The sequence below is a fragment of the Balaenoptera musculus genome, chromosome 5 (genome assembly GCF_009873245.2).
Source record: "Balaenoptera musculus isolate JJ_BM4_2016_0621 chromosome 5, mBalMus1.pri.v3, whole genome shotgun sequence".
NCBI classification, from domain to species: domain Eukaryota; kingdom Metazoa; phylum Chordata; class Mammalia; order Artiodactyla; family Balaenopteridae; genus Balaenoptera; species Balaenoptera musculus.
The window spans coordinates 63,547,829-63,575,526 of record NC_045789.1 but is presented as its reverse complement, the minus strand read 5'-3'; the positions used below and the strand labels follow the sequence as shown (position 1 = coordinate 63,575,526).

The 27,698-nt window shown below is 38.3% G+C and overlaps 2 protein-coding genes across 2 annotated transcripts in view; one reads left to right on the top strand and one right to left on the bottom strand.

The window, feature by feature from the left end:
* POLR2B (RNA polymerase II subunit B) overlaps nt 1–27,698 on the top strand; it is a 46,850-nt gene that overhangs the window by 7,072 nt on the left and 12,080 nt on the right. Inside the window, exons 4-16 of the mRNA XM_036852914.1 lie at nt 4,212–4,324; nt 4,446–4,665; nt 5,048–5,206; nt 8,602–8,766; nt 10,901–11,097; nt 11,261–11,380; nt 12,167–12,353; nt 15,548–15,691; nt 15,954–16,093; nt 16,192–16,303; nt 19,767–19,921; nt 20,807–21,005; nt 21,319–21,487. Coding sequence (XP_036708809.1) covers nt 4,212–4,324; nt 4,446–4,665; nt 5,048–5,206; nt 8,602–8,766; nt 10,901–11,097; nt 11,261–11,380; nt 12,167–12,353; nt 15,548–15,691; nt 15,954–16,093; nt 16,192–16,303; nt 19,767–19,921; nt 20,807–21,005; nt 21,319–21,487 — 2,080 coding nt within the window. The remainder of the gene's footprint in view (nt 1–4,211; nt 4,325–4,445; nt 4,666–5,047; nt 5,207–8,601; nt 8,767–10,900; nt 11,098–11,260; nt 11,381–12,166; nt 12,354–15,547; nt 15,692–15,953; nt 16,094–16,191; nt 16,304–19,766; nt 19,922–20,806; nt 21,006–21,318; nt 21,488–27,698) is intronic.
* Nucleotides 2,150–3,852, bottom strand: LOC118895593 (coatomer subunit zeta-1-like). The gene has a single exon (XM_036852918.1). It carries the CDS (start codon nt 3,719–3,721, stop codon nt 3,188–3,190), a length of 534 nt encoding a protein of 177 aa, XP_036708813.1. The 5' UTR covers nt 3,722–3,852; the 3' UTR covers nt 2,150–3,187.

The window sequence follows — 27,698 nt, the reverse complement described above, 5'->3', positions numbered from 1 at the left end:
AAATACATTATTATATCAATATAAGAGATAATAAGGGAAAATCACCCAAATATATTAGCTCTTTTAATTTTTCTAAGTTCATTGTAGTTTTTTTTTTTTACGCATATGCGTGTTTTCAGCATTGTTAAATCATAGCAAGGCTATCATTTTAGAATCTAGTTTTACATGAGTGATTGTAAATAAGTGTGTAGTCCAAAAAATGACTGTCCCTAGTTTTTTTTTTTTTTAAACATTATTTATTTATTTATTGGCCGCGCCGCCTGGCTTGCAGGACCTCAGTTCCCTGATCAGGGATTGAACCTGGGCCACGGCAGTGAAAGCCCAGAATCCTAACCACTAGGCCACCAGCGAATTCCCATGTCCTTAGTTTTTGAGTAGAGAGGCAGCATGATGGGCCTTGAGGGACAGAGAAAGCTAAAAAAAAAATGAGGTAGAGAAGAAGTAGAATTAGACAGAGGGAGAGATTATTATTTCCTGCCAGTTCAGTCCCTCTTTTCTGTAGCTTATCTTGTAAGGGCTGATGTATTATTCTCATTCTGGTTGGAGGTGCTGCACAGACTTTTGCTGTTAAGAACAAAAATAATTGGCTCTTCTGGCACTCTGTTGGAAAAATGGGTGTAAAATGCCTTTCCTATACTTAACGGCGTTTTCTCTTCATGGTCTTTTCAGAACAAGAGAGATAACAATATAACATAGCAGCTTCATAGTGCCGGAATAAGTACTACCAAAGGAAAAGATCTCTCAAGCTTGGCTATCAGAGCTTAGTGGAAAAGATGGGAGGGACTTAAGCTGACTGTGAAGGGTGTTTGTCTTAGTAGGGAAAAGATATTTAATCATTTCAGCGAAAATACTTTGTGTTTTTGGCTTGTGGCTGGAATAGAGGGACCACAGTAGTCAGTATATTGTTTTTGGTTTGATCTGTTTTTGTTAGGTGTTCGTGGAAGATAAGATGGAACCAGATTGTCACATGCTTTGGATGTCATTGGATGTCATGGGGCATTGTGGAAGCATTGTCAAAGAATGTACATGAAGCGTTATTTTTAAAAGGTTACTTTGGGAAAAAAAAAAAAAAAGGTTACTTTGGAAATGGTGTTTACTTGGAGTGGGAAGAGGCCAGAGTCAGATTAAAATCTTGGAATAGCTGAAGTTTCAGATAATAATGTCCTAGATTAGGGTAATAGTGGAAATGAGTAGTTGGATGGCTGAATTCCTTTTGGTTCATTATCACCACTAGTTCTCTTTGCTCGTTACCTACTCCAGTTTGGGAAACTTGGGTATTAATAATTTTCCTTTAGTGGTCTGCTTAGTCCCATCTTTTCCTTTTCTGATATATTTGATTTAGAGAGAAATCCACTATCCATTTAGCTCTGGAAAGTTCGCATGGATCTTGTTTTATTGGGTAGCAGATAGATATTTAATTGAAAACTTTTCTTTCTCCTTTCTTCCTTTCTTTCTTTCTTAACTATGGACTGAGCTAAAGTCAGCCAGGGTTGGAAATTCTCATTCCTTTATGTAGAATAGTAATTAGGATTTTCTATGTGTTTTTTAATTCCTCTTTGCACAGAGCAGTATATGAAGGTGGCTGTCATCCTGACTCTATACATCTCTTATACAAAAATTCCCCCCCAAGGATGCCCAGTTATCCACCCCACTTCAGTTTTGGAGAATTGGCAGGTGGGGCAAAACGCTAAGTCTCAGGAAGGTTTCTTGAGACATTTTTTTTTTTTTTTTTTTTTTCTGGCTGTGTTGGGTCTTCGTTTCTGTGCGAGGGCTTTCTCTAGTTGCGGCAAGCGGGGGCCACTCTTCATTGCAGTGCGCGGGCCTCTCACTATCGCGGCCTCTCTTGTTGCAGAGCACAGGCTCCAGACGCGCAGGCTCAGTAGTTGTGGCTCACGGGCCCAGTTGCTCCGCGGCATGTGGGATCTTCCCAGACCAGGGCTCGAACCCGTGTCCCCTGCATTGGCAGGCGGATTCTCAACCACTGCACCACAGGGAAGCCCTCTTGAGACATTTTTGTGGGAAGTTTTGGGTCAAGGGGAGAGATGAGACCCAACAGTGGGTGTTCCATCCTCTGCCTTCCTGGGGAAATCCAAATCCCTAAAGTTTTCTGAAGAGAGGCACCTCTCTCAGTGAACTAGGGAGGGGAGGTGACCAGATGACCAGACCTACTGCCTGGATGTAAGGCTGAGGCAGAGAGAGGACAGGGTTAAGCAGATATCTCAGACCCAAGACAGAAGAATGAAATGCATGAGGCGGGGAGAAGGGGACTGAGAGATCCCAGAGGCCCAAGTCATAAATTCTACCCTGTCTCCAGTTCTGAGCAGAAACTCTTCTTCCCAAGACTAGAATGGGGTTTTAGTTCAGGGACTGGCTTTGCTCCAGGGCACAGAGAGGACAAGCCAGGCAGAGATCCCACAGGTAGTGAAAGTGGAGAGTTAAGGTATCGGACAAAAAGATGGACACTCCCACAATGAGTACGCACAGACCACAGCAGTTTTGAAACTATAAGCCAGGATCAGGGTAAAACATGCAGCTGTGGCTGAAATACAGAATGTTATAGGCCCTCTCCAATAAAATTTAAATCACTGCTTATTCCACTCTGTCCCCTGCCTATGAGTGTTCCCAAGCTTTTTTCCAAGGCTGGAGTCCTGGACAGTAAGAAGGAATGGGGGAAAATACTGAGGCCAGCATGCAGGGCTGCGGCCGAGACATGATATGCCTCTCCCCACCCCCACTCGTTCTGTAGAAAAGAATTCACTCTCCCTCCCCTTCATGGGCTGTTGGGATGAAGGCAGGGTAAAGACAAAGGGAGGAAAGCACTCAGCACATTCTTTCTCCTGCTTTGATCTGAAGTGTAGCTGCAGCCAAAGAGCACAGAAGTGGGGGAGAAAATATGGGGGATAGGAGAGCATGGGAGCATCATCCAGTTGAGAAAGGAAGAGGGTTCTTCCACTGCCCTGTGTCCAAAAGTCTGCTGAGAGCTTTAGTCCCAGAACTGCAAAAAAGAGTGCGAAGGAATGGGAAGTGTATACAGGTTTGTGGGGGAGGCAGCCACAGACAGGATGGAGATCTAAGGATCCCTGTGATCCCCGAGATGACCCTGAGAGCATTAGTTGGGGGACTGGATGAGAAGTCATAGCAGACGTGGATTTTTTGAGGGGGTAAGGAGCCAGGAACAGTGAGGTCTTCACCGAAGGAGTGACCACTTGATCTGTTCTTTGGCTGACTGCAGCACCTGAGACTTGGTCTGCTCTGTAAGGGGGACATCTCCCCTTAGTGCCACCCGCTGTACCCATTGCTGGGGATTGCTCTCTAGGATCACCCCCCAATCTACGATTTCATCCACAACCAAGAAGAACCCCTCCATGTTCTCCAGCAGAGCTCGCTTTTCTACATTTTTCCTCAACATCTGGCTCAGTGAGTCGAAGAAGAGGCAGTTCAGAATAGCCATGAGCATCATCTCATTTTCGTATGAGCTGCCAATCGTATAGAAATAGAGATCGATACTGCTTTTGCATACCACTGTCAGGCCTCCCAAGAGGGCAGTTTCAGTGTCAGTCTGACAGGTCTTGTTGAAAGTGTTCTTCTCAAAGGCCTTTTGCTCCTTGACACCGGGGTAGCTGTCGTCACAGTACTTGGCAAAAAATCTATCTCCACCATTGTCCAGAGTCAGAATGGCTTTGACAGTGTACAAGGAGGGGTCCAAAATCAGCTCATCCATCTTGCCCCATAGCTAGTACCGATGTCTTCTGTACGTTTAATTGAAGAGTTAGGTTTACTTTTTTTCTATCTTCTGTTGATTAGTTTAGAACATGCTTCTAATTATATGAATTTATCTTTTCTTTGTTTTCTGATAACTTTGTTAACCTGACCTAAACTAAGGAGAGGGCACATGAAACAGCTATACAGATCATTAATGCAAATCCATTTCAGTTGTTTGATATGAACTCAGAGCTTAGTCTTTATTTACTTGTGATATATTAAATCTCCTTTTGTCTTCCACCTTAAGAAAGTGATGAAGTATAAAACTTGACATCTGTGGAATATGGATGTTGCCTTGGGAGAGTCACCATTTTAGTAAAGTGGATTAATTTTGGCATTTTCTAGAGCTGTTTCTACTCAAAATGTTAATGTTGATTAAAATGGAATCATTAAATTGTTTATGGAAAAAAATTATTTACCCTTTTCCATTGTTTTTGTTTTCATTTTAGCCAAGATACTTGCTGAAGTTCGAACAAATTTACCTCTCCAAGCCTACCCATTGGGAAAGAGATGGTGCTCCTTCACCGATGATGCCAAATGAGGCCAGATTAAGAAATCTCACGTAAGAAAGATATTTTCCAACAGCTGATACTGAAATAAGATTCAGAAAATAAAATTTTAGCTAGTTGAGAGTTTTAGTAATCACCTTACTGTTCACTTGTGATCTACTTTTATTTTCAAAGGTACTCTGCTCCACTTTATGTTGATATAACAAAAACAGTCATTAAAGAAGGCGAAGAACAACTTCAGACACAGCATCAGAAAACTTTTATAGGAAAAATTCCAATTATGTTGCGTTCAACTTACTGCCTATTGAATGGCTTAACAGATCGTGACCTTTGTGAGTTAAATGAATGCCCCTTGGATCCTGGTGGCTACTTCATTATTAATGGATCCGAAAAGGTATAGTAGCATTATTTTTTTTTAATTACCAAATGATGATTAAGATTTAAATCATGAAAGTTGAAATCAAAAAGTAAACTTCTGTATAATCTGGAAGTAGCAGTTGAATTATTAAGGAGGTGACAGCCGAATTTATATTAAACCAAAACTTTGTGTAGCTGTATATATTGGGTTGGTCAACCCAATAATATACACTAGAAATTTGGTCAGTTTGAGCTTATATGTTTTGGTGAAGCATTTATGCAAAATGGAGTTTGTAAAGTTCAAGAATTGATGTTTCAGTGAGCCTATACAGTCAGACTAATAAAGATGCAGCTTTCACTGTTCTTTCTAATTCAAAGACCTTGTCGGTTTTATGGCTGTAATTTTATTGTCCCTATAGGTTCTGATTGCTCAAGAGAAAATGGCAACAAACACAGTCTATGTGTTTGCCAAAAAGGATTCTAAATATGCCTACACAGGAGAGTGTAGATCATGTCTGGAGAATTCTTCTCGACCCACCAGTACTATCTGGGTTAGCATGCTGGCAAGAGGAGGACAGGTATGGACTATTATATGCTATTTGGGTTTATTCCTTTTGGTCTAGTTTTGTAAGTTACCAGGCTGCATGTTTAGTCAAAAAGTTTTTCTGGAGCATATTATCAGTGTTGTATGGTAGGCATTTTATTATTTACTTACTACTGTGTAAGTAGTAGTAAGTAAATCCTATCATTTTTGCCATGTTACAAATCAGTACATCTAGTCTATACTCAAGGGGGGACTACACAAGGCAGTAGTAGTAGGCAGGGATCATTAGGCACCATCTTAGAAGCCACCTACCATAGGCATGTTACTTACAATAATGTAATCTAATAGCATTTCTTGACTGTTTGCTATGTGCCAATTATGTTACTCAGATTGCTTGATATAATTTTGCAACTATACTGGAAATTTGTTGTAATTAACTATTTAATTTCATGTACATTTTTACTTGTAAAAATTTTTTAAATAAGTCATATATACGCATTAAATAGTTCAAAAAAGTACAAAAAAGCGTACACTATAAAAATTAGTCTTCCTTTGACCCCCCAGATCTCTTCTCTAAGAAGCAGCTCGTTTTGATAATTTCTCATGAATCCATCCAGAAATAGTCTTAATTAAAAAATGCAAATGGGGGCTTCCCTGGTGGCACAGTGGTTAAGAATCCGCCTGCCAGTGCAGGGGACACGGGTTCGATCCCTGGTCTGGGAAGATCCCACATGCCGCAGAGCAACTAAGCCCATGCGCCACAACTACTGAGCCCACACGCCACAGCTACTGAGCCTGCGTGCTGCAGCTACTGAACCCTGCGTGCCTAGAGCCCGTGCTCTGCAACAAGAGAAGCCACCGCAATGAGAAGCCCGTGCACCACAATGAAGAGTAGCCCCCGCTCGCCACAACTAGAGAAAGCCCACTCGAAGCAATAAAGACCCAATGCAGCCAAAAATAAATTTAAAAATTAAAAAAAAAAAAACCAAATGGGAGCATACTATACACACTGTTTGAACATTGATGATATCTTTTAAAAACAGGTTTAGATCAGCAGTTGATCATTGTTTCTAAGCTGTGATATTCCATGCATAGATATAGCATAATTTATTGAGCCATTTCCCTTGTGATGGATGTTTAGGTTTCCAGTTTTGTGCTCTTATAAACAGTTCTGCAGAGTCTAATGTCACTTTAATAAGTTTTATAAAGAAGAAGAACTTGAACATTAGAGAGGTTTAAGTGCCTGAAGTTAAAATCCTGTGTGCAGTAGGTGTTCTAAAGAATTAAAATGGTTTTTACTTGTGAATGGGGGTAGAATGGGGCCCAAGTACAAGTGTTTGGAAAAGATCCCAGGTGATTGTGATGTGCATTCTTTGTTGATAAGCATTGGCCTGGATTATGGAGGGCAAAAGAAAGGAAAATCATCTGGATTTAGTGATAAGTTTGACAGGATGAATCAGTTAAGATTCTTTGGTTCTTTCCAGAATTTTCATTTAATCAATTTAGGAATCGGGCCTGGGTGCCCATGTTGCTGTTGTTTTTAATTCCCCAGAGTACTCTAATGCAAAGCCAGAGTTGAAAATCACTGAGCAAAAACACAAGGTCTTTGTCTTCCCAATCATGGGAAATAAAATTAAAAGGATAACATTTTAAAGGGAATGAAGTGAACAGTCAAGGTGTATGGTCTTTATTTTGTTGAAATTCAGTATACATGTATATTTCTGTGTAGGTTTTTTGTTTGTTTTTTTGTTTTGACCTTGCCACTCGGCTTGCGGGAACTCAGTTCCACCACCAGGGATTGAACCCAGGCCTCGGCAGTGAAAGTGTTGAGTCCTAACCACTGTACCACCAGGGAACTCCCTCTGTGTAGTCTTTTTAATTTTTTTTAATTCACAGACAATTGTTCATAGTGATTCTGTCGGCTTGGACATTGTGGCTAAAAGATGTAGCCAACAGCCCATTCCCATACTCTGTGTGCTTTCGGGGTGCTTTGTAGTCAACCCTGGCTAAGTATGGGACAGTTGGTATCTCACAACTCCTTATATCCACCAGGCTTTGTGTAATCTTTGCCAAGGGCTTCATTATCATGCCCATTAGTGCCCACAGTAGCTATTTTAAAACAATCTGAAACCTTCCCTCACCTTTCCAACTTTACAAATTACTTGCCTTGGGCCTTGAGGCTTGCTGGCAACGGAGTGAAATTAGGATTCTCGGCCACTGAATTTCCTGTATTTTATTAGGCTCCTAAAGTGTGTGCACCCAAAAAGATGACTAGTCTGCCTGAGCTGCCAACACTGTGATTATAAGTATCAGCAGCACGTGGGCAGCCGTGAAAAAAAAAAAATTCTATCATTCTATCCTGAGGTTCTAGATAAAATAGAGAACGTCCAAGAATTGATTTTTAGAAAGAACCTAGTGAGTTCATTTTTAGACAAAAGGTTTGGAGGGGGCGTGGTGTATGGTGTAGGCATTCTTTTTTAATGTTTTGTGTATTCTGAAAAAGTTCTATGATGAAACAAATGGAATAATTGAAAATTAAGTTGAAACAACCAAATGGCAGTTGGGATGGGAGGGTTGAGAGTACAGGAAAAAGGTCAAGATGAAGATTCGCCTGTCCTTTATGTAAAGTTGTTACTGAACATCCGTGAGATGGGTTAAGGTTTCTAAGGAAGGAGGCCTGAAGTAGGAGGAGGAAGACAACAGAAACTGTTATTAGATGGACCATGATAATGTAGGGTTATGAGGCCAAGAGAAGATAGAATTTGATATTGAAGGAAAGAAATTTGATTAAAATTGAGAAACCAGGTGTTTGTATGGCAGTGTAGTAACTTTTATTTCACTTCTGTCTGTGTTGCAATTAAAGAGGGAGAAATTGGAAAAGAGAATCTTATGTGAGAGAGCTATTTGTTAATTTTGAAATATTATTCATATTTGGAGATATGTCACAGACCAACTCTGAGTTAGTATTTATTTTTCATTCTGTGCTTAGCTTTTTTCCACATTTGTCTAGCTATATTCTCTCTTACTTTCCCCTCATCTATTTCTTTCTTCCAAAATATTTAATTGTTTTGTTTGGGGGAATTGGTTTGTTTGTTTGTTTTAATTGTTTTGAGGGGGGGGGGGTCTGTGTTCATACCTGCAGCCAAAGATCATTTCCAAATACAGTTGGGGGCAGTTCTAGAGGATCTTGGCAGACAGAGAGTAGAGAATGTAAGTTCTCTCAGGTTCAGATGACCAGTCTATCCATCAAATAAGTAAACCTCTTGCAGTGGTTTTTGAAAAGCAGCCATAGGACGTTCCTTAGAATATGAGAGGCATGCCTCTTTTGAAATACCTACAATGAACATGTATATAAAATGGTTCTTGTGATGTTTATATATGGCTGTAACCTCTGTATTCTCATATTCTAATGATTTTTTATTTTTCTAGGGTGCAAAAAAGAGTGCTATTGGTCAGCGCATTGTGGCAACCCTACCATATATCAAGCAAGAAGTTCCCATCATTATTGTGTTCAGAGCATTAGGTTTTGTGTCTGACAGAGATATTTTAGAGCATATTATTTATGATTTTGAAGATCCAGAGATGATGGAAATGGTAATGTGCAAGCAAAATGTATTCATAGTATTTTTCAAGAGGTTTAAAGTTACTGACTGTTGCTAATCCTAGAACATAGTAGAAAGCTGCTCTGAAGATCAGTTTAGCTGTTGCAAACCCCATGCTGTTTACTGTGTAGTGAAAGCCTTCAGCCCTGCCTTGGCTTCTTTCTTTTTTTTTTTTTTAAAGGCATATAAATACCAGAATTTAATGAATTAATTTTCTGTTTTACCTTTTTGTTTTTTTTCTTTTTTTTTAACATCTTTATTTGAGTATAATTGCTTTACAATGGTGTGTTAGTTTCTGCTTTATAACAAAGTGAATCAGTTATACATATACATACATCCCCGTATCTCTTCCCTCTTGCGTCTCCCTCCCTCCGACTCTCCCTATCCCACCCCTCTAGGTGGTCACGAAGCACCGAGCTGATCTCCCTGTGCTATGCGGCTGCTTCCCACTAGCTCTCTGTTTTACATGTGGTAGTGTATATATGTCCATTTGGCTTTTTTCTTGACAATTCTCTGTAAAATCTACATGAAAACTAGAGGCAGTCAGAGTTCATTGACAGCAGCAAGAAGAAACAGTAGTAAGGAAAATCGTAAAAGCATACTAGTCTGATGCAGTTTAGTAAAAAGGGAAAATGTAGTTGATATCTTCTTTTTTTAAAAAAACTTTTTATTTTGAAATCATTTCAAACTTATAGAAAAGTTGCAAATAACTCCTGTATACTCTACACCTATTTTCAGCAGTTGTTACCTTTGCTGCATTTGCTTTAGGATTCTCTTTATCTATATATACACATTGTTTATTTCTGGATCATTTGAGAGTAAGTTTTAGGCATCATGCCCTTTTACTCCTAAATACTTCAGTGTATATTTCCTAAGAATCAGAATATCTACTCACATAATCATAGTACTACAATTTTTAAAACTGGTACTTCAGTGCAGTACATACTGTTAACTTGGAGATCTTATTTAGGTTTATGTCAGTGGTTCTGATCATGTCCTAATGGCATTTCTTTTTTTTCCTGGTTCAAAATCCAATCCAGGATAATGTATTGCATGTTGTTTTTATGTCTCTTTAGTCTCTTTTAATCTTCCCTTGTCTTTTTCCTTAGTGTTTCATAACACTGAAGTTTTTGGAGAGGATAGGCCATTTATTTTGTAGAATATCCTTCAATTTGGGTTTTTCTGATATTTCCTCATGATTAGATTCAATTTATGCATTTTCTGGCAGGACAAATACAGAGGTCATATTGTGTGCTTTCCAGGGCATCACACCAGGAGTCACATGATTTTATTTTGTCCCTTTATTGGTAATGTTAATTTCACAGTGCCGTCTGTTAGGTTCCGCCACTGTAAAGTTATTATTTTTGTGGGAAGGATTGTTGAGTCTAGATAAATATGCATTTCCTTATCAATCTTTTCCATTGATGATTCTTGGCTAAGGAGTAGTTGATATTCTTAAAATTGTCCTGAATCATCCAGAGTCTTTAAGACTACAGAGAAATAAGGTAAAATACAGGCTAAACATCGGTCACAAAGAAAGTGGAGTATATTTTAGTTATTAGAGTATTTATTGATACGGTTACATGACAAAAATGGATTCTGGTTAGATTTTTACTTTAAGTTTTTGGCAATAGTCATATGCTTTTAAAAAAAAAAAAACTTAAAGATAATAAGTATTTAGATACTTAAAAGATAACCTTTTAAACCAAGGCTGAAAACAGTATGACACATTTATTCATTTGAGACTTAGTAAATTTTAATTTGAGTGTTGAACTTCTCTAAATTGATTTTAGATATTTGAAAGGAACTTTTTAAAGCTACTGTTCATGAAAATGTAAAAAACAAACAAAACATCCCCAAGACTCACTGTGCTCTGTTTTAATGGAATTATTTGTATTTTTCTGGAAAGTATAATTGTCTGTGCTGATGAGTGGATTTTTTTCAGAGGTCCCTAGATCTCCAAGGTGTCTTCAAGTTCTAAGATTTTGTGATTCCTTGAATTTCTAAAAATATTTGCATATTCAGTTAGGTTCATAGGGATATTTAACATAAATTAAGTGACAGTTACCTTATTTTAAAGTAAAGATATGAATTTGAAAATAATTTTTATTTAAATTAACTGTTAGGTTAAACCTTCTCTCGATGAAGCGTTTGTCATCCAAGAACAGAATGTCGCACTAAATTTCATTGGTTCAAGAGGGGCAAAGCCTGGTGTCACCAAAGAGAAAAGAATTAAATATGCAAAGGAAGTATTACAGAAAGAAATGCTCCCTCATGTTGGCGTCAGTGATTTTTGTGAGACCAAGAAAGCTTATTTCTTGGGGTATGTCAGATTTCATTGTTTTAAGTTCTTTGCCAAGCTGTGGTGGAGATAAAATTTTTCTTAAAGCTAAAAATGTCAAAATTGATGTTTTTAATGTATAAGTTTTAAAAAAATGCCAAACCATGTGCTTTCTTTTTTACTTCTTTCTTTTCTTTTTTTAAAGTTACATGGTTCATAGGTTGCTGCTAGCAGCTTTGGGTAGAAGAGAATTAGATGACAGAGATCACTATGGGAACAAAAGATTGGACCTTGCTGGACCACTACTTGCATTCTTATTTAGAGGGTAAGGAATTACAGAGTGATATTGTTAAAAGTAGAGAGATTTCACTTTAAATTGGTTATTGCACTTGAGATGCTGAACTATCTTGGCATCCATGTTGGGTACACATGAAGTTAGCTACATTCTTTGCCACTTGCCCAGTTTAGTTCTATTGATACTTCATATTTGACAATTTCAATTGTGAGGAAGTTTATAACTTGTTTACGTTTTCTCTACCTTTACAAAGCATTTGAGAAAGCTGAATTATTGCCTTGATTTTCTAAGTGCTGATACTGGAATTTTTATTAGTTCTGCTTTGCAGTTTATAAAAACACAAAAGCTGGAAGGAAGTCTATCAAGATATTAGCAGTGGTTGTGTCAGTATTGGGGTTATCTGTGATTTTTGTCTTATTCTTGATATGTTTTTATATTTTCCATATTTTCTATAATGAACATATAATACTTCTATAATTAGAAAAACTTATTTGTAAAAATAATGTAGGCAATTTAATACAGAAATAATATTAGCAATGTTTTGTACGTGTTCTGTTATTTATTATGTTGTATATTAGTGTTTTTCAACCTCGTTTTGTTATCGCCCCACTAAGGGGCCTCTTTTGACTATTTTTGTCTAATTGCTTTGCTTGTATATGTTTATGTACCATATGTACGTCTGTGCTTTTTATATAAAAAGTAATAACGCTTCCCTCCCTCTACCTCAACCACTTTTCGCCCCCTTGTGGGCAATATTGTCCTTGTTAAGGATGCATATTGTAGACCTTTACATGTTTAAAACATTTTATTGGGCAGAATGTTTAAGAATTTGCTTAAAGAAGTACGGATCTATGCCCAGAAGTTCATTGATCGAGGAAAGGATTTTAACTTGGAGTTGGCAATTAAAACAAGGATTATATCTGATGGCCTAAAATATTCTTTAGCCACTGGGAACTGGGGTGACCAAAAGAAAGCTCATCAAGCCAGAGCTGGAGTATCTCAGGTAAGGATGTTAACTGTGACTACAGGTTTGATAAGAAAATGTTATGGGACTAATAGATTCTTTCATTCACTGAATGTAAATTGTTTTGCCTTTTTTGTTTTCTTGGTCAGATATAAAAGTATTTGGGGGCTTTTGAATTATGAAAGTGAATTTTTTCTTAAATTAGCTGTTAGCATTACTAAGAGAGATTTAAAAGTTTTGACATGCATCAAGATATTTAATGAATTCGAGTAGCTTCTTGGGAGGTGAGACAGTCCATGTTTGTGAAATTTTTCTGTCTTTTTTTTTAATACCTTAAATATTCTTTTTTAATTAATTGATTAATTAATTTATTTTTGGCTACGTTGGGTCTTCGTTGCTGTGCACGGGCTTTTCTCTTTAGTTGCTGTGAGCGGGGGCTACTCTTCGTGCGGTGTGTGGGCTTCTCGTTGCGGTGGCTTCTCTTGTTGCGGAGCACAGACTCTTGGTGCGTGGGCTTCAGTAGTTGTGGCACGCAGGCTCAGTAGTTGTGGCTCACAAGCTCTAGAGCGCAGGCTCAGTAGTTGTGGTGCACGGGCTTAGTTGCTCCGTGGCACGTGGGATCCTCCCGGACTAGGGATTGAACCCGTGTCCCCTGCATTGGCAGGTGGACTCCCAACCACTGCGCCACCAGGGAAGTCCCAGTTTTTCTGTCTTAAAAGCTCTGTATTAGAAGCTGATACCCAGAGAATAAATGGGCATCTGCTTCCTTTTTTGCAAAATGTAATACTTCTAACAGTGATTTCTCTATGTTGGCCTGTTGTTATGTACAGTGATTGCAATAGCTACTCTCAGGAGGAGTAATGGGGGAAACCTTTTACAAAAATGTCTCACTAGGTATTTTTATTTATTTTTTGTATTTTCATATAAGATTGAAAACTTACAGTGTATATGTCTAGCTTTAGGGAGGGGATCGCCCCCTCTTTTTTTTTTTTTAAACTAGCTTATACCAGCATCACCTGATTAATTTGGCATTCAGACACCAACTTTAAGCTCCTGATTCCTAGAAACCTAGATGCCTTAAGAAATTCTGGAAGGATGCTTATAGCCCAGTTAAATTTCTAGTTCCTTTTAGTTTAGTAAGGATATGTTGAGTCTACTTGGTGTTTGTGATGCTGGGTTCACAGGGTTGAATGAGATGCTCTTCCAGCCCTCGAGCTTACCATCTATTAGAGGAAACATTCGTCCATGTACAGCTCATTCTGCCTTGAGCTGAATTATGATAAATGCCATCCTGCCAATTCAGTTCAGTGTGTGTACTGGGACTTAAGATGTGCCAGGCACTCTGTCACACATTGGAGATACAAAAATGAATAAAACATGATCCTTGATCTTCAGTAGTTCACAGTCTATACTCATAGATGTAAACAGATATTACAACATGATACAGTGAGTATTAAATGAGAGCTGTGCACACCTGCTCTGTGGGAATGCTGGAGAAAGGCATTTAGCACTGGCTGAAAGGGTGAAAAGAAGTGTTTTCTTTAGGAGGTGACACTTGAGCTGAATCTTGAAGGGTAGTTGGGAAATAGCCCAAGTCTTGGAGGAGGGTAGAACCAGTAGCTCACAGGAAAACTGGAGAAAACTTAATATCCTGAACAAAGGGACAGGGAGGAAAGAGCATGTGTATGTAGAAGGAGCTAGAGCATTCTTGGGTTTTCAAATCAAAGCGGGAGAGTTAGGAAGATGGGGTTGGAGTGGAGAGCTGGAACACCTCATAGAGGGGAGTGACGTTCATTTTTGCTTTTCCGGTAGCTTCACAGTAATTGGCAGTGTGCAGAAAGATTTGAGAAGGTCAGAGTTGGTGGCAGAAAGATTGTTGCAACAGCCTTAGTGAGAAATAATTAGGGCCTGCACTAGAGCAGTTTCGTAGAGGTGGAGAGTGGAGTCAAATTTGAGAAATATTTAGGAAGTGAGTTTTGTAAGACTTTGTGATTGATTAGTTGAATGATGGAAAACTCCACAGAGTAGAGAGAAGAGAACAGTTCTTCCTGGAGGTGGGTCGTATGTCATCTATGGAAGTGGTAACATTTCACCAGGCAGAGCAGAATGGGGAAGTGCATTCCATTCTGTGGCGGTAGCGTGGTCAGAGTTGTGGAGGTGAGAGGGTGTTTGGCAATGTGGATGGAGTACAGGAGTTCTGGAGACTACTGTTAGGGGAAGGTCATCTGGGGCTTCATTGAGAAGAGCTTCAGTGTCATGCTGCTCTAGTTGGCAGGGAACTGTTTAATATTTTTTAATTCAGTGAGTGATGTGAACTTATCTATATCTGTGTTTTAATAATTCTGGTAACTGAGGAGAGTAGATTGGAGAGGACATTACAGGAACTTATGAGCTGATGGCAGTAGTATAGGTAAGAGGTAGGGGGCTGGTTTATTGCTGTGACATTGGGAATGGTTTTTTGAGAAAGTTTGAAAATAGAGTTGACAGGATATGTCTATTGTTTATTATATGTGAAAGGAGGAAGTCAGAGACAAAAATGTCTTGAGATTTCTAGATTGGGAGATAAAGGGAAGGGTGATGCCATTAACAATGATAGGAGACTTAGGAAGAAGAAGGAGGATGGGTTGTTGTAGGGCTGGGGAATGTGGTGATTTTGTTATTAGGTACATTGAGCTTGTGTTGCTTGCTTAATATCCCTCTAAATATTACCTTACTTACAAGTATTACCTTGCTTAGTGTTCTGTAAGTATTAAATCTCTGTGTTGGATTCAGAGGCCTCAGCCTGGGAAAAGTTCTGGGATGGATTAGTGATGTCTGCTGTGGTCAAAGGAATGTGAGTTGGTAGCGTATAAGACTTACTGAGTGCTTAATGTATGCCAAGTACTGTTCTAGGTACAGGGATACAACAGAGAACGAAACAAACAAATAAAAATCCCCCCCCCCCCTTGTGGAACTAACATCCTAGTGGTTGGAGATAGACCGTAAACAAAACATTTATGTGGTATGTTAGAACTGTATGTCATATTTGCCATCCCTGCTGTAAGGGTCAGTTAAGTTACAGCGGTGAATAAGATTATCCAGGGCAGGATGGAGAAAGGAGGGATGGGGGCAGTTGGACACTGAGTGGATTATATGTAAAAATATGACTTTGCCTCATTCTAGTATTTGCCAAAAACGTGATAGTGTGAGTAACAGAAATGCCCAAACTTTAAAGATTTACTATTGTTTTCTAGGTATTAAACCGCCTGACTTTTGCATCTACTCTTTCTCACCTGCGTCGTTTAAATTCTCCCATTGGTAGAGATGGCAAGCTAGCAAAACCAAGACAGTTGCATAATACGTTGTGGGGAATGGTGTGTCCTGCTGAGACTCCAGAGGTAATGCATTAGAATTTATGTTCAGGATAAAATGTGACAGTAATTATGTAGGGTATAATACTTTTATAAGTAATTTTTTGTTACTTATAATTACTTATAATTTTATTTAATTATGTAGTATAGTTTAGAACTAAGATATTATAATTTTGTTCTTAGGAAGTAAGTACATTCTGAAATCAAATTGGAGGAAAATGTTTGTGGAAAAGAATTTGGATAGGCATGTTAAATCATAATGAGTAATATGTACTTTATTTATTCCAAGGGCCATGCTGTAGGACTTGTGAAGAATTTAGCTCTGATGGCTTATATTTCAGTTGGATCTCAACCTTCTCCAATTCTGGAATTTTTAGAAGAATGGAGTATGGAAAATTTAGAAGAAATTTCTCCTGCAGCTATTGCTGAGTGTGTATAAATACAATTTTAAAAAAAACTTGCTAATCTTTGCTTATAGCTTATTAGAGGGTTACTAAGTGCAGAATGCTTTTGGTTTTGCATTTTAGTGCAACCAAGATTTTTGTTAATGGCTGCTGGGTTGGAATACATAAAGATCCTGAACAACTTATGAACACTCTACGGAAATTGAGGCGTCAGATGGACATCATTGTGTCTGAAGTAAGAGTCTTTAATTAATTAAGAGGACATGATCTCTGGGATTTCCAAACGAGGCATAAAGACTAGTGAAAGTTATCTTTGCGTTGGTATCTTTCTTGAACTGGTTTCCTTTGAATTGTAAAGTACATTTTCAAAAGTCTAGATGATGTTTTGAGCTAGATTTAATTATAAGGTATTGTTTGCTTTAATGCCTTAGATATATGCATCTAAAATTTTGACATGTAATTTGTTATTAAATTATATTTTGGAATTCAAATTACATTTTGAAGTAAAAAATTCTTTTGAGAATCTTTTTGTAAAGCTGACTACAGTGCTTTTAAAAAGCGAGTGAATATCTCTGATTTCTCCTTTGTCGGAATCCAGAGATTCATTCATGAAATGTGATACACCTCTATTAGATTCCTTTATGTTTAGGTGGACGTTGAAGTGCTCTGGGATTAGGATGGATTTTTTAATTTTTTTTTTAGTCATCAAAATACTGTATGAGCTTTATTCCTCCCCAAAATAGAGCTTTTGCTTTTAGTGTACTGTATTGAGGGCTGGGCTCAGGCTTTTGATTTCCCCAAATCTACACCTTTGGGTCTGTCTCGGTGAAAGTGCGTTTGGAGAGAAACTGTAACACACTTAAGCTGACCTCCTGTCTATGTAGCAAAGCAGAGAATCGAGGTTTGGCTGCTCCAGGCCTTCCTCTAGCAGGCAAACCCTGGATTTTGACCCAGGCATATTCATGGCTTGAAGAAGTCAGGAACAGCCTGCTTCACTTGAGTGTGGCGGGCGAGGCTAAGAGAAAGCTTAAGAACCAAAATTGGTTGTGTTTTTTGTGATTGAGAACTTTGTTAATGCCATATGTTTCTGCTGAGAGCTACCTTTAGGTTTTCTGTCTTCTCTAGGATAAAATTAAATTCTTCCTGCTGTTTTAGGCCTCTTTACCTTTCCATGGGCCCATTCCCTCAACCTGGAATGCTTGTGCTCTTTGTCACCCATGCCTCCTCAAAAATGGGTAATAGGGAGAAGGGTGCTTGTTAACTTTTTTTTAGGTAAATCTCACCAATTCTGCAAAACTCTGGTGTTAACTTTCGTCTCCTTCAGGATATTTCACCTGACTCCCCCGTTTGATTTAGATCAGAGGTTGGCAAACATTTTCTTTAAAGGACCAGATATTAAATATTTTAGTCTTGGTTTACCTTACAGTGTCTGTTGTGTATTCAGCGCTGCTGTTGTAGTAAAAAGTAGCCATAGACAATACATAAATCAGTAAAACTTTATTTAAAAGAAATAGATGGCAGGTGAGGGCAGATTTGGCCTGCAGGCTCTTCACTGAGCCCCTGATTTAGATCTATCTCTGTGACTATATGTGGCATATTTTCCTTAAATAACTTCTGACAGAATGCTTATGCCAGATAGTAACTGTTGATTTATTTGCCTACCTCACTTACTAAACTATTAACTTCTCAGAGGCAGGGAACATGTCTTAATATGACTTTGTAATTTCAGTTCTGAGCATGGTGCCTGACATGTAGTGTCTGACACTGAGTGAGTGTTTGTTGAAACTATAAACGGACCCTGTGTCCTTGGACTAGGCTCTTTAATCTCCTATTGGAGAGTGTTGTTGGGAGCTTCTTAGTGGGACAATTGTGTATATTTTTCAGGAGTCTAGTACTTTTTCTTTTCCTTCATATTTTCTGATAATCAGAGGTCCTCATTTTACCCATTTCTAATTTTACCCATTTCTAATTTTACCCTTGTGTTGGACCTGTTAGGCTTTCCTGTCAATAGTCCTCTCAAGAACACCTATTTCCTTTGGAACACAAGATACTGTTTGGCCTTTGAGGAGACGCAGCTCTGTTTATGTCTTCCTGTTAAGATAAAAGCTATATTCTATTAACTGTATTGTAATATTCTATGTTCTATTAGGAGTTCTCTTAAGGATTCAAGGTAAGCATTTGAGAATGCCACTCATGGTGTTTTTTGCTCACAAACACAGTGTTTCATCTCAGATTGTTTTCTAAGGACAGGAAGTGGGCTAGGAATGTGAGACTTATCTTTTTCTTGGCTTTTGACTCTTTACTTTGGGAGAACTTGGTATTTTTGATCAAGCTTTTATGATTTACTATCATTTTAAAACTGAGTAATCCAAACCTTTCCGTTCTTAAATAAACCCAATCTTTTCTTTCTTTCTTTTTTTTGGCTGCATCGAGTTGCTTGCGTGGTTTTAGTACCCCCACCATGGATTGAACCTGGGCCCCGGCAGTGAAAGCGCGGAGTCCTAACCACTGGACCACCAAGGAATTCCCCACCCATTCTTTTCTTTAATAAAAGTATCCAGATGTGATTTCACTTTTTAAAAGTACTTTTGTGTAGAAATACCAATCTGTTTTTCCATTTCCCAACTCATTGGCAATTCATTTCTTAGTTGACTTTTAAGATTATATATTAGATCTAGATAATTTACTGAAGATTCTTATTTGTTTACTTCTTGACTTATTTCTTTTTATATTGGCACTTCAGATTCTGTAGTGCTTTTAATATTATGTTCTTTATTGTAAGTTTTCCCAAAATATTTTTGATGTTTTCCAGGAATATATTTTCTAGCACTATCCAGTAGAAATATAATGCAAGTTACATATGCAATTTATGTTTTTCTAGTAGTCATGTTAAAAAAGTAAAAAAAAGGGAATTCCCTGGCGGTCCAGTGGTTAGGACTCTGCGCTTTCACTGCCGAGGATGCAGGTTCAATTCCTCGTCGGGGAACTAAGGTTCCGTGAGCCATGCGGCATGGCCCCCGCAAAAAAAGAAATAGATGAAAATAATTTAAATATATTTTATTTGACCTGCTACATCAAAAATATTACAATTTCAACAAATAATCAATGGAAAATTATTAATGATAAATTTTATTTTATTTTTTTGTACTATCTTTGAAATCCAGTGAGTAGTTTATACTTACAGCATATCTCCTTTCAGAATGGCCACATTTCAAGTGCTCAGTAGTGACATGTGGCTAGTGACTGCTGTATTAGAGAGCTAGACTGTAAACCATTTGTCTTATAGGTGATTGTGAGAAGTCAGGCTTATTACTGGGAAAGCCTTGATCAAGGCAGAGTGATATAGGGCTGGATATTGAAAGGTCACACACGTGAAGTACATGTAAATACCAAAGAGGGAAAACAAGAAAATAAGAAATATACTAGTATTTGTGATACCAAACATATATTTTCTTCATTTTAATTTATTTTGCATGACATTATTACCAGATGTTGTTCAGCTTTATAATTACCAAGGTTAGATATTTATCCTATATAAAATTTTAAATTATACCTAGGTTTTTAGTATATTGAACAATGATAAACTAAGATCTATTAATTTTATTTGATAATTTATTAATCCTATTGTATTTTTAGCTAAGCCTTATGATACAGAGAAAATAAAAGTTCATGAGACTGTTATGTCTTTTTATGTATAGGTTTCTATGATCAGAGATATTCGAGAGAGGGAGATTCGGATCTATACAGATGCAGGCCGTATTTGTAGACCACTTCTGATTGTGGAAAAACAAAAGCTACTTTTGAAGAAGAGACACATTGATCAATTGAAAGAGAGAGAATATAACAATTACAGGTAAGAACATGCAGTTAGAAAAAAAGTTAGATATAATTCACATGCCCTAAAATTAAGCATTTTAAACTATGTAGTTCGGTGGTTTTTAGTATAGTCACAAGACTGTGCAACCATTACCACTGTCTAATTCCAGAATATTTTCATTGACCCGGAAAGAAACTCTGTACTCATTAGCAGTCACATTTGCTTTTTCTTAATTTCTGTTATCAAGTAAGAGACTTTTAGAGTTTTATTTAAGCGTAAAAGTCTTTGTGACATGGTAAAGACTACCTCTACTACTAATAAGAAATAACCTCTGTGCTTTCACTGCATGGGGCATGGGTTCCATCCCTGGTTGGGGAGTTAGGATCCTGCATGCTGCGTGGTGCGGCCAAAAGAAAGAAAAAGAAATAACCGATGTGATATAAATAATGTATAACATAATATGAACAATATAATAATAAATTTAATAAAAAGAATCTTTTACAATTTATTATTAGTGATATATGAATGTATATATTTTTATTGTTAAAAATTCAAAAAATAGGTGTAATAAAAATATATAAGAGCCCCCAGTTCACACTCTCCTTTTCAAAAGTAAATACTGTTACCAGTTGGGGTATTTGTTCTTCCAGACCTTATTTTTTGTTTTTATATACTCACCCTAGCCCCACAAGTAGGTTCTTTAGATCAGAGCAGAGCAAAACAAACTAACAGTAGTTACAGAGCCATACTTTATGTGTATTGTTCAGTAACTTGTTTCTTTCACTGTTAACAATAATATACTTATTTTGGGACTCTTTCTATGTGAATGCATACAGATATAGGAATACTCCTTATTAAGTAGGAAGCCTAGTTAATTAAAATAGTTCAGGAAGTAAGGAAATTAAATGAATTCTTTTTTAGTTGGCAGGATCTTGTGGCCAGTGGGGTAGTAGAATATATTGATACTCTAGAAGAAGAAACAGTGATGCTCGCAATGACCCCAGATGATTTACAGGAGAAAGAAGTAGCTTATTGTTCCACATATACGCACTGTGAGATCCATCCATCAATGATTCTTGGTGTCTGTGCATCTATTATTCCTTTTCCTGATCATAACCAGGTTGGTAGCAGTTTTTGACTATGCTTTGTGAGGAATTGGGGGAAGCAGAATAAAAATTAGAGATCAGTCTGTAGTTTTTTCTGAAATAAAAGCCTTTTAGTGTAAAGATGATGAACTACAGCACTTAATATGCTTATTCTTGTGTTTGACTTTTAAGAGCCATAATTGATTATTCCAAATGGTTGTCACTTACCTTTCAGAAAGAATAGGAACTTTACCAACCATATTTCTGATTTATGAAGTACCCTGTAAAGTCTGTTTATTTAGAAGTAATTAAATTTTCACCGATTCTGCTTTTCATTTCTACCTTTAGTCCCCTAGAAACACATACCAGTCTGCTATGGGTAAGCAGGCTATGGGGGTTTATATTACCAACTTTCATGTTCGTATGGATACATTGGCCCATGTTCTCTACTATCCTCAAAAACCACTTGTGACTACACGGTCAATGGAATACCTACGATTTAGAGAGCTGCCAGCAGGTATGTTCAGTTTTGTTCTACATTTTTTAAGATCCTGCCATGCTTAAGACACTTTTGTGGGTTCTTTGGAGGGTTAATAAAATGCATATGACACAGTCTCTATTCTCTTAGAATTTATAATGTGGTGGGAAAACATGAGCACAATTCAAAAAGGTAGATATGTGTAAAGTGTTATGATGGAGGTATAGATTCCTTTGGAAGCACAGAGTGAAAGAAATGATTGATTCCTGTTGGAGTCTAGAGCCAATTTCATGGGGGAGGTAGCATTTTGGACTAGAGTAAAGTTGATGAAAGGGTATTTGAATTTGAGAGATGGTTTGAACAAGGTCCTGGGTGCATGAAGGCAACTGTCAGTATTTATGTCAGTTTAGTATGGCCTGAGTGGAAATGCATGGGAGTGTTACTTGGTCTCATAGTGTGGAGACAGCAGGTTGAATTTTATTTGGAGAATGAAGAACTATCCAGCCTTTTTGAACAAGGAAGTAATACAGTTACAAATTTATTTTACAGTATAATTCTGGCAGTCACGTAAAGGATAGATTAGAGTCAGATACGGTATTAAGTAGGGAGGTAACTTAGAGGTTCTTGCAGTGGTCCAAGTGAGAAATAGTAAGGTCCTTATTAAGAAATGAAAAAGCGTAAGGGCGTGAGACACCTGTTGGAATACACTTGTTAAGATTAACACTTGATTACTTATTGGATGTAGAATGATGAAGAGAGGGGAGAAAGGGATTGGAAATATCGTTGGTGTTCCTGGCTTGGGTGATCAAGAGAGAGATAACTATTAATATTGGGAGCATGTTAGAAGAAAGAAGAGGTTTTATTTATTTATTTTTTTAAATCAATTTTTATTGGAGTACAGTTGGTTTATAATGTTGTGTTAGTTTCTGCTGTACAGCAAAGTGAGTCAGTTATACATATATCCACTCTTTTTTAGATTGAAAGAAGAGGTTTTAGACGTAAGATAATAAGTTCAGTTTTCAACATGCTGATTTTGAGTTGCTGCCAAAACATCTCAGGAATGATCCTCCAACAGTGAGTTGCAAATGTGGTTAGAAAGAAGGTCAAATCAAGAGCTGTGAAGTTTTTGATATATTAATGATAATTATAGATTACTGTGAAATTGCTGAGGGAAAATTCAGAGTGAGAATAAAGCCAGAGACCGTCAGAACTTCAGGCACCAGGCAAAGAAATCCAGAGAGGAGATTTGAGATGTAGCTGATAAGGAGAAGAATCAGGAAGTTGCAGGAAGAGATTCTCAATGAGACTGGACAACGGGTAAAATGGTGCAGAGAAGTCTGAAGGGTATTAGTGTTGAATATAAAGGAGACAGCATAGTTCTTTGGCAGAGTTGTTGTCTTACCGTATTATTAGCGGAATTTTGGCTTTGACCGTGGATAACATTATTTAGTAAAGTTTGCCTTGTAAATAGTGGCTTTAAATTACTTACTATAATAGGGGATCTAACATTTTGATAGCAAATTCTCACAGGTTAGAATGATTTATTTTCAAAGTCTTCCACAAGGGGTTACTATTGTCTAGAAAAACAAAATCTGTTACGTTGTCTACAATGTGCTGGTATCTTTGGGCTATACTTGCAGTGCTGTGTTTTCTTCAACATTTAGATAATAATTTCTTTATGGCTAGAGAAGAAAAGAAACAGGTGAAGGATTGACTTGAAATAGAATGTTCCTTTGGCACTGACACGAAGTGGTGAGGGCATGGCTGGTAGGGACTACAAGCCTTTTAGTTCTGTTATTGCTTCATGCCTTAATCTTGTTATCTATCTATATTTTAAAAAACTTTATTTTGAGATAATCTCAAGCTTACAGAAAAGTTGTAAGACTGTTACAAAGAACTCCTATATACTATTCATCCAGATTTCCTAGTTCACATTTTACCACATTTGCCTTATTCTTTCCCTTTCTCTTTCTTCTTGAAGCATTTAAAAGTTAAGTTACAGATCTGAAGCCACATCACTCTTTAATTGACTTATTTATTTATTTATTTTTGGCTGCGTTGGGTCTTTGTTACTGTGCGTGGGCTTTCTCTAGTTTTGGTGCGCGGGCTTCTCATTGCAGTGGCTTCCCTTGTTGTGGAGCACGGGCCCTTCGCCATGCAGGCTTCAGTAGTTGTGGCACGTGGGCTCAGTAGTTGTGGCACGCGGGCTCTAGAGCGCAGGCTCAGTAATTGTGGCGCACGGGATTAGCTGCTCCGTGGCATGTGGTATCTTCCCGGACCAGGGCTTGAACCCATGTCCCCTGCATTGGCAGGCGGATTCTTAACCACTGCACCACCAGGGAAATCCCACATCACTCTTTAATTCTTCAGTGTATGTTTCCTAAAAAAGACATTCTCCACAGTACAACCATCAACATCAGGGGGTTAACATTGATACCCATCTAGTCAGCAGTCCCCAATTCAGATTTTGCCAGTTGTCCTCATAATGTCCGTTATGGGTCTAGGATCTAATCCAGGATAGTGCATGTGTCTTTAGTCTCTTTAATCTGGAACAGTTCTTTAGTTTTTCCTTGTCTCTATGACCTCCACATTTTTGAAGAGTCCAGTCAAGTTACTTTATACATTGTCTCTCAGTTTGGGTTTGACTATTGTTTCCCCAAGATTTATATTCAGGTTATGAATTTTTTGGCAGTACTAGCATAGAAGCAGTGCTTGCTGTATTCTTAGGGCATGATATCAGGGAGCACATGCTGTCTCTGTCCCATTATTAGTGATTTTAACTTTTATCATGTAATTAAGATGGTGTTTGTCAGGTTTCTCCACTTTTTATTAATTATAATTATTTTGTACTTATTAGGTAAGTAATAAGTCTTTGTGAGAAGATACTTTGAGATGATGTGAATAGCTATTCCTTGTCACACTTTCAGTCATTAGTTTAGCAGGTGATTATTGCCAAGTGGTGATTTTCTAATTTTATCATTCCTCCCTGTTTGATGCTGAAGTTGTCCCAGATTTTCCAGTGGGAGTATCTTCAAGATGACTCCTGATAGGTCCTCATTGTTCTTCAAGCACTTCCTTACATTTTGCCTCATCTTGTGCTTTTCTTCCCCTAAACTTGGACTTGGCCATTTCTCCTTTTAGGATAAAAGAATAGTGTGTAGAAACCAAAATCTGGGTGCTAGGTGTGCTCCTTGCTATTATAATGTCATCATTTCTAGGTCCTCTCGGCTGTTGGAACTAGGAAAATACATGTATGCATATACCCGTCCCCACCTTTATCTATTTTTATATCTCTATATACTAAAGAACCATGAGTTCATATCAATACCATATCTCCCATCCCAGTACAACACCATAGTGTTTATTTTAGAATTCCATTCTCTGACAGTGAGAAACCTGGCTCCCATTGTCCTCAGTATATTTAGTTATTTGCTCAATCTATTGATGTAACCAATCTCCTGACCATCGTGGCTGAATTATTAGCTCTGGCCCTGCCTAACCTGCCAGCTGCATTGGCCAAATTCTGAGCCCTAAGGGGAAGGGGCTAATAAGGTTATCTTAAGGAGTGTCTTTGGATTAGTATCATTCCTATTTCTATAGAGTACTGTTTCTTTGGTTGACATCTTCTGGGAGCAAAGATCCTTGTGACAAAAGTTCACCTTGACTTAAAGTGGGTCAAGATACTTAGGGGCTTCCCTGGTGGCGCAGTGGTTGAGAATCTGCCTGCCAATGCAGGGGACACGGGTTTGAGCCCTGGTCTGGGAAGATCCCACATGCCGCGGAGCAACTGGGCCTATGAGCCACAATTACTGAGCCTGCGCGTCTGGAGCCTGTGCTCCGCAACAAGAGAGGCCGCGATAGTGAGAGGCCCGCGCACTGCGATGAAGAGTGGCCCCCACTCGCCGCAACTGGAGAAAGCCCTCGCACAGAAACGAAGACCCAACTCAGCCATAGATAAATAAATAAATAAAATAAATTAAAAAAAAAAAGTTACTTAGAGCCTCCTTACTGCTGAGCTGAGGTTTGAAGTAGGTGGGGACAGAATGGCTGAAAGGGTTTGAGCCTGGCTGACAGGTGGGTTGTAATCCTAGATTTCACATGTTTATAGTCTTTGAGATCACAGATACTTTTTTGAAGTTACTAATATTTATTGAGCAGTTTGTGTGAACCACCACCCAAGGCACCTTACACATTATTTCTAAGCATGATAAAAGCTTTGTGATGTTTTTTCACCTACAAAATGAGAATAATAATAGTACCTGCCTCATAAAGCTTTTGTGATGATTAAATGGTTAAATCCACTTAAAACTCATGGCTTAGTGCCTAGCAGTTAATAAGGGAGAAATAAATGTTAGCTGATTAGTGATAGTGGTGGTTGTATCATCTCTGTTTTACAGATGTGGAGACAGGATCAGAAGGGTTATTTGCCCAAAGTTATACAACTTAATTTGCAAATCCAGAATGTAAACTCTGGTCCTTTTTTTTCCCTTTTAGACCAGATGTACGCCTTCCCCCCATTTCACTTTCTTGTGCTGTTTCCTCTTCACTACATTGTTTCTTGATTTGGGGCTTTTAAGCTAAGAAGAAAATATTAGACATATAATTCAGAAGTTTACTGTTTTTAGCTAAATTTAGCTGATCTTTCAGACTTGCCCAGATACCTTGGATAAAGGTTGTAGGATGGAGGGGGTTGCCTCCTGGGCTGTAGTTGATATAGCAAGTGTGGGCGATCCAGGGATTGTCACATGAGAGGAGGAAAGCCCCACAAGGGCCAAGACAGTTGAGCACCTATAGGCTGTCACCTGGAGAAGAGGGAGGGCATAGGTAGCACTGCACAGAAACATGAGGACATGCTAGGGAAGTCTTGCCCATTCCATGTATCACAGATGTCACATATGTCCTGCCCCTGGCTCCCTAGTAGTAGGATCATATCACATCTCCCAAGACCCTGGATTTCTGCAAATTCCCGACTCTTTTCAGATCCCGCCCTGCCGTCAGGATCCTGCATCTTTATGTACTTTTTCTGCGCTATGCAGCTTGACTGTGTGAAAATTAAAATTCTTTTAGTTTTCTCAGACAATCCACACAAAAGAGTGGTGACTAGTGTGGATATTACTAAAGATTTCTTAGAGGAAATAATTTAGATTTCAGGAGTTTTCATTGCACACCTGAGGAGAGACTATTTGACTTTTCTGATCTCTGAAAACTCTTCTTGGCTCCCTGCTATTGGGTGCTTTATCTCTGGTCCTTTCCAGGAAGGACTCAGCTTCCTTGACACTGGAGGATTTCTTACTCCCCTTCCTCTCCCAGCAGAGCATTTTAGTTTTTCCTGCTCCAAATACAGATACACAAACCCATCAGGGTGCCCAGAACAACAGGTGCCCTCTTGTTACTATGATCCTTCTTTAGAGAGCATTCAAGGTTATATTTAGCACAAAGTGTTTCGTGTTATCTGTTCAACAGAGCTTGCAGTCTCAGATTCCTACAGGCTTAGGCTAGATTGGTGAGTAGGTGGAGTTGAAGAGAGGTTTGCCTTTTTGCTGGGGTTAGCCCTATTCAGCATCAGCTGTGGTTGTGATGTGTACGTGCAGACTCAGTGATGCCAGATCTGATTTTTCAAGAAAAGCTTGAAATCTAAGCTTTAGTGTGAATTTATTTTTTAAAATGTTATGGTCAGTGCATTTAAAATAGCTAGTGGAAAGCTTTCTATGGCACAGCGGGCCATAGAAATGTACTTGTTAAGGAGGAGCAAATGTGGTAGTTAGGGAGGAGGGCCTGCTTTTTGTGTGTATCTCTTTCTACAAATCCATTCCTACCTTGGGTTGGGAATTTCTGAGAATCAGAGACTTGGAGGAGTGTGTCTTTAGTGACCCAGACCCAGACCAGCAGTGCTGCCACCCCTTACCTGCACTCCACTTATGAAAACTTTTGCATCCCTGCTGTACACATAAAAGTGTAAATGAATGGTGTGTCTCCTCTTGAAGGGTGGGTTGTGTTTTGAAAGTTGAATTTAGCTTTAAGGAAGCAAATATAAACAGTTTATTCAGAACTTAGATAACCAAAACATTCAGTCATCCAGATTTTGGTTCCTTTGTATTCTGTAGTCATAGTTTTTACTCCACATTTGAAATACTTAGCTCAAGATATTATGTTACTGTAGCTTTAGAGTTGAGTGTTTCAATTTTTGGAAAATCTGATGATTCACGTATATATGAATCATTCATTGAAACCCCACTCGGACTTCCCTGGT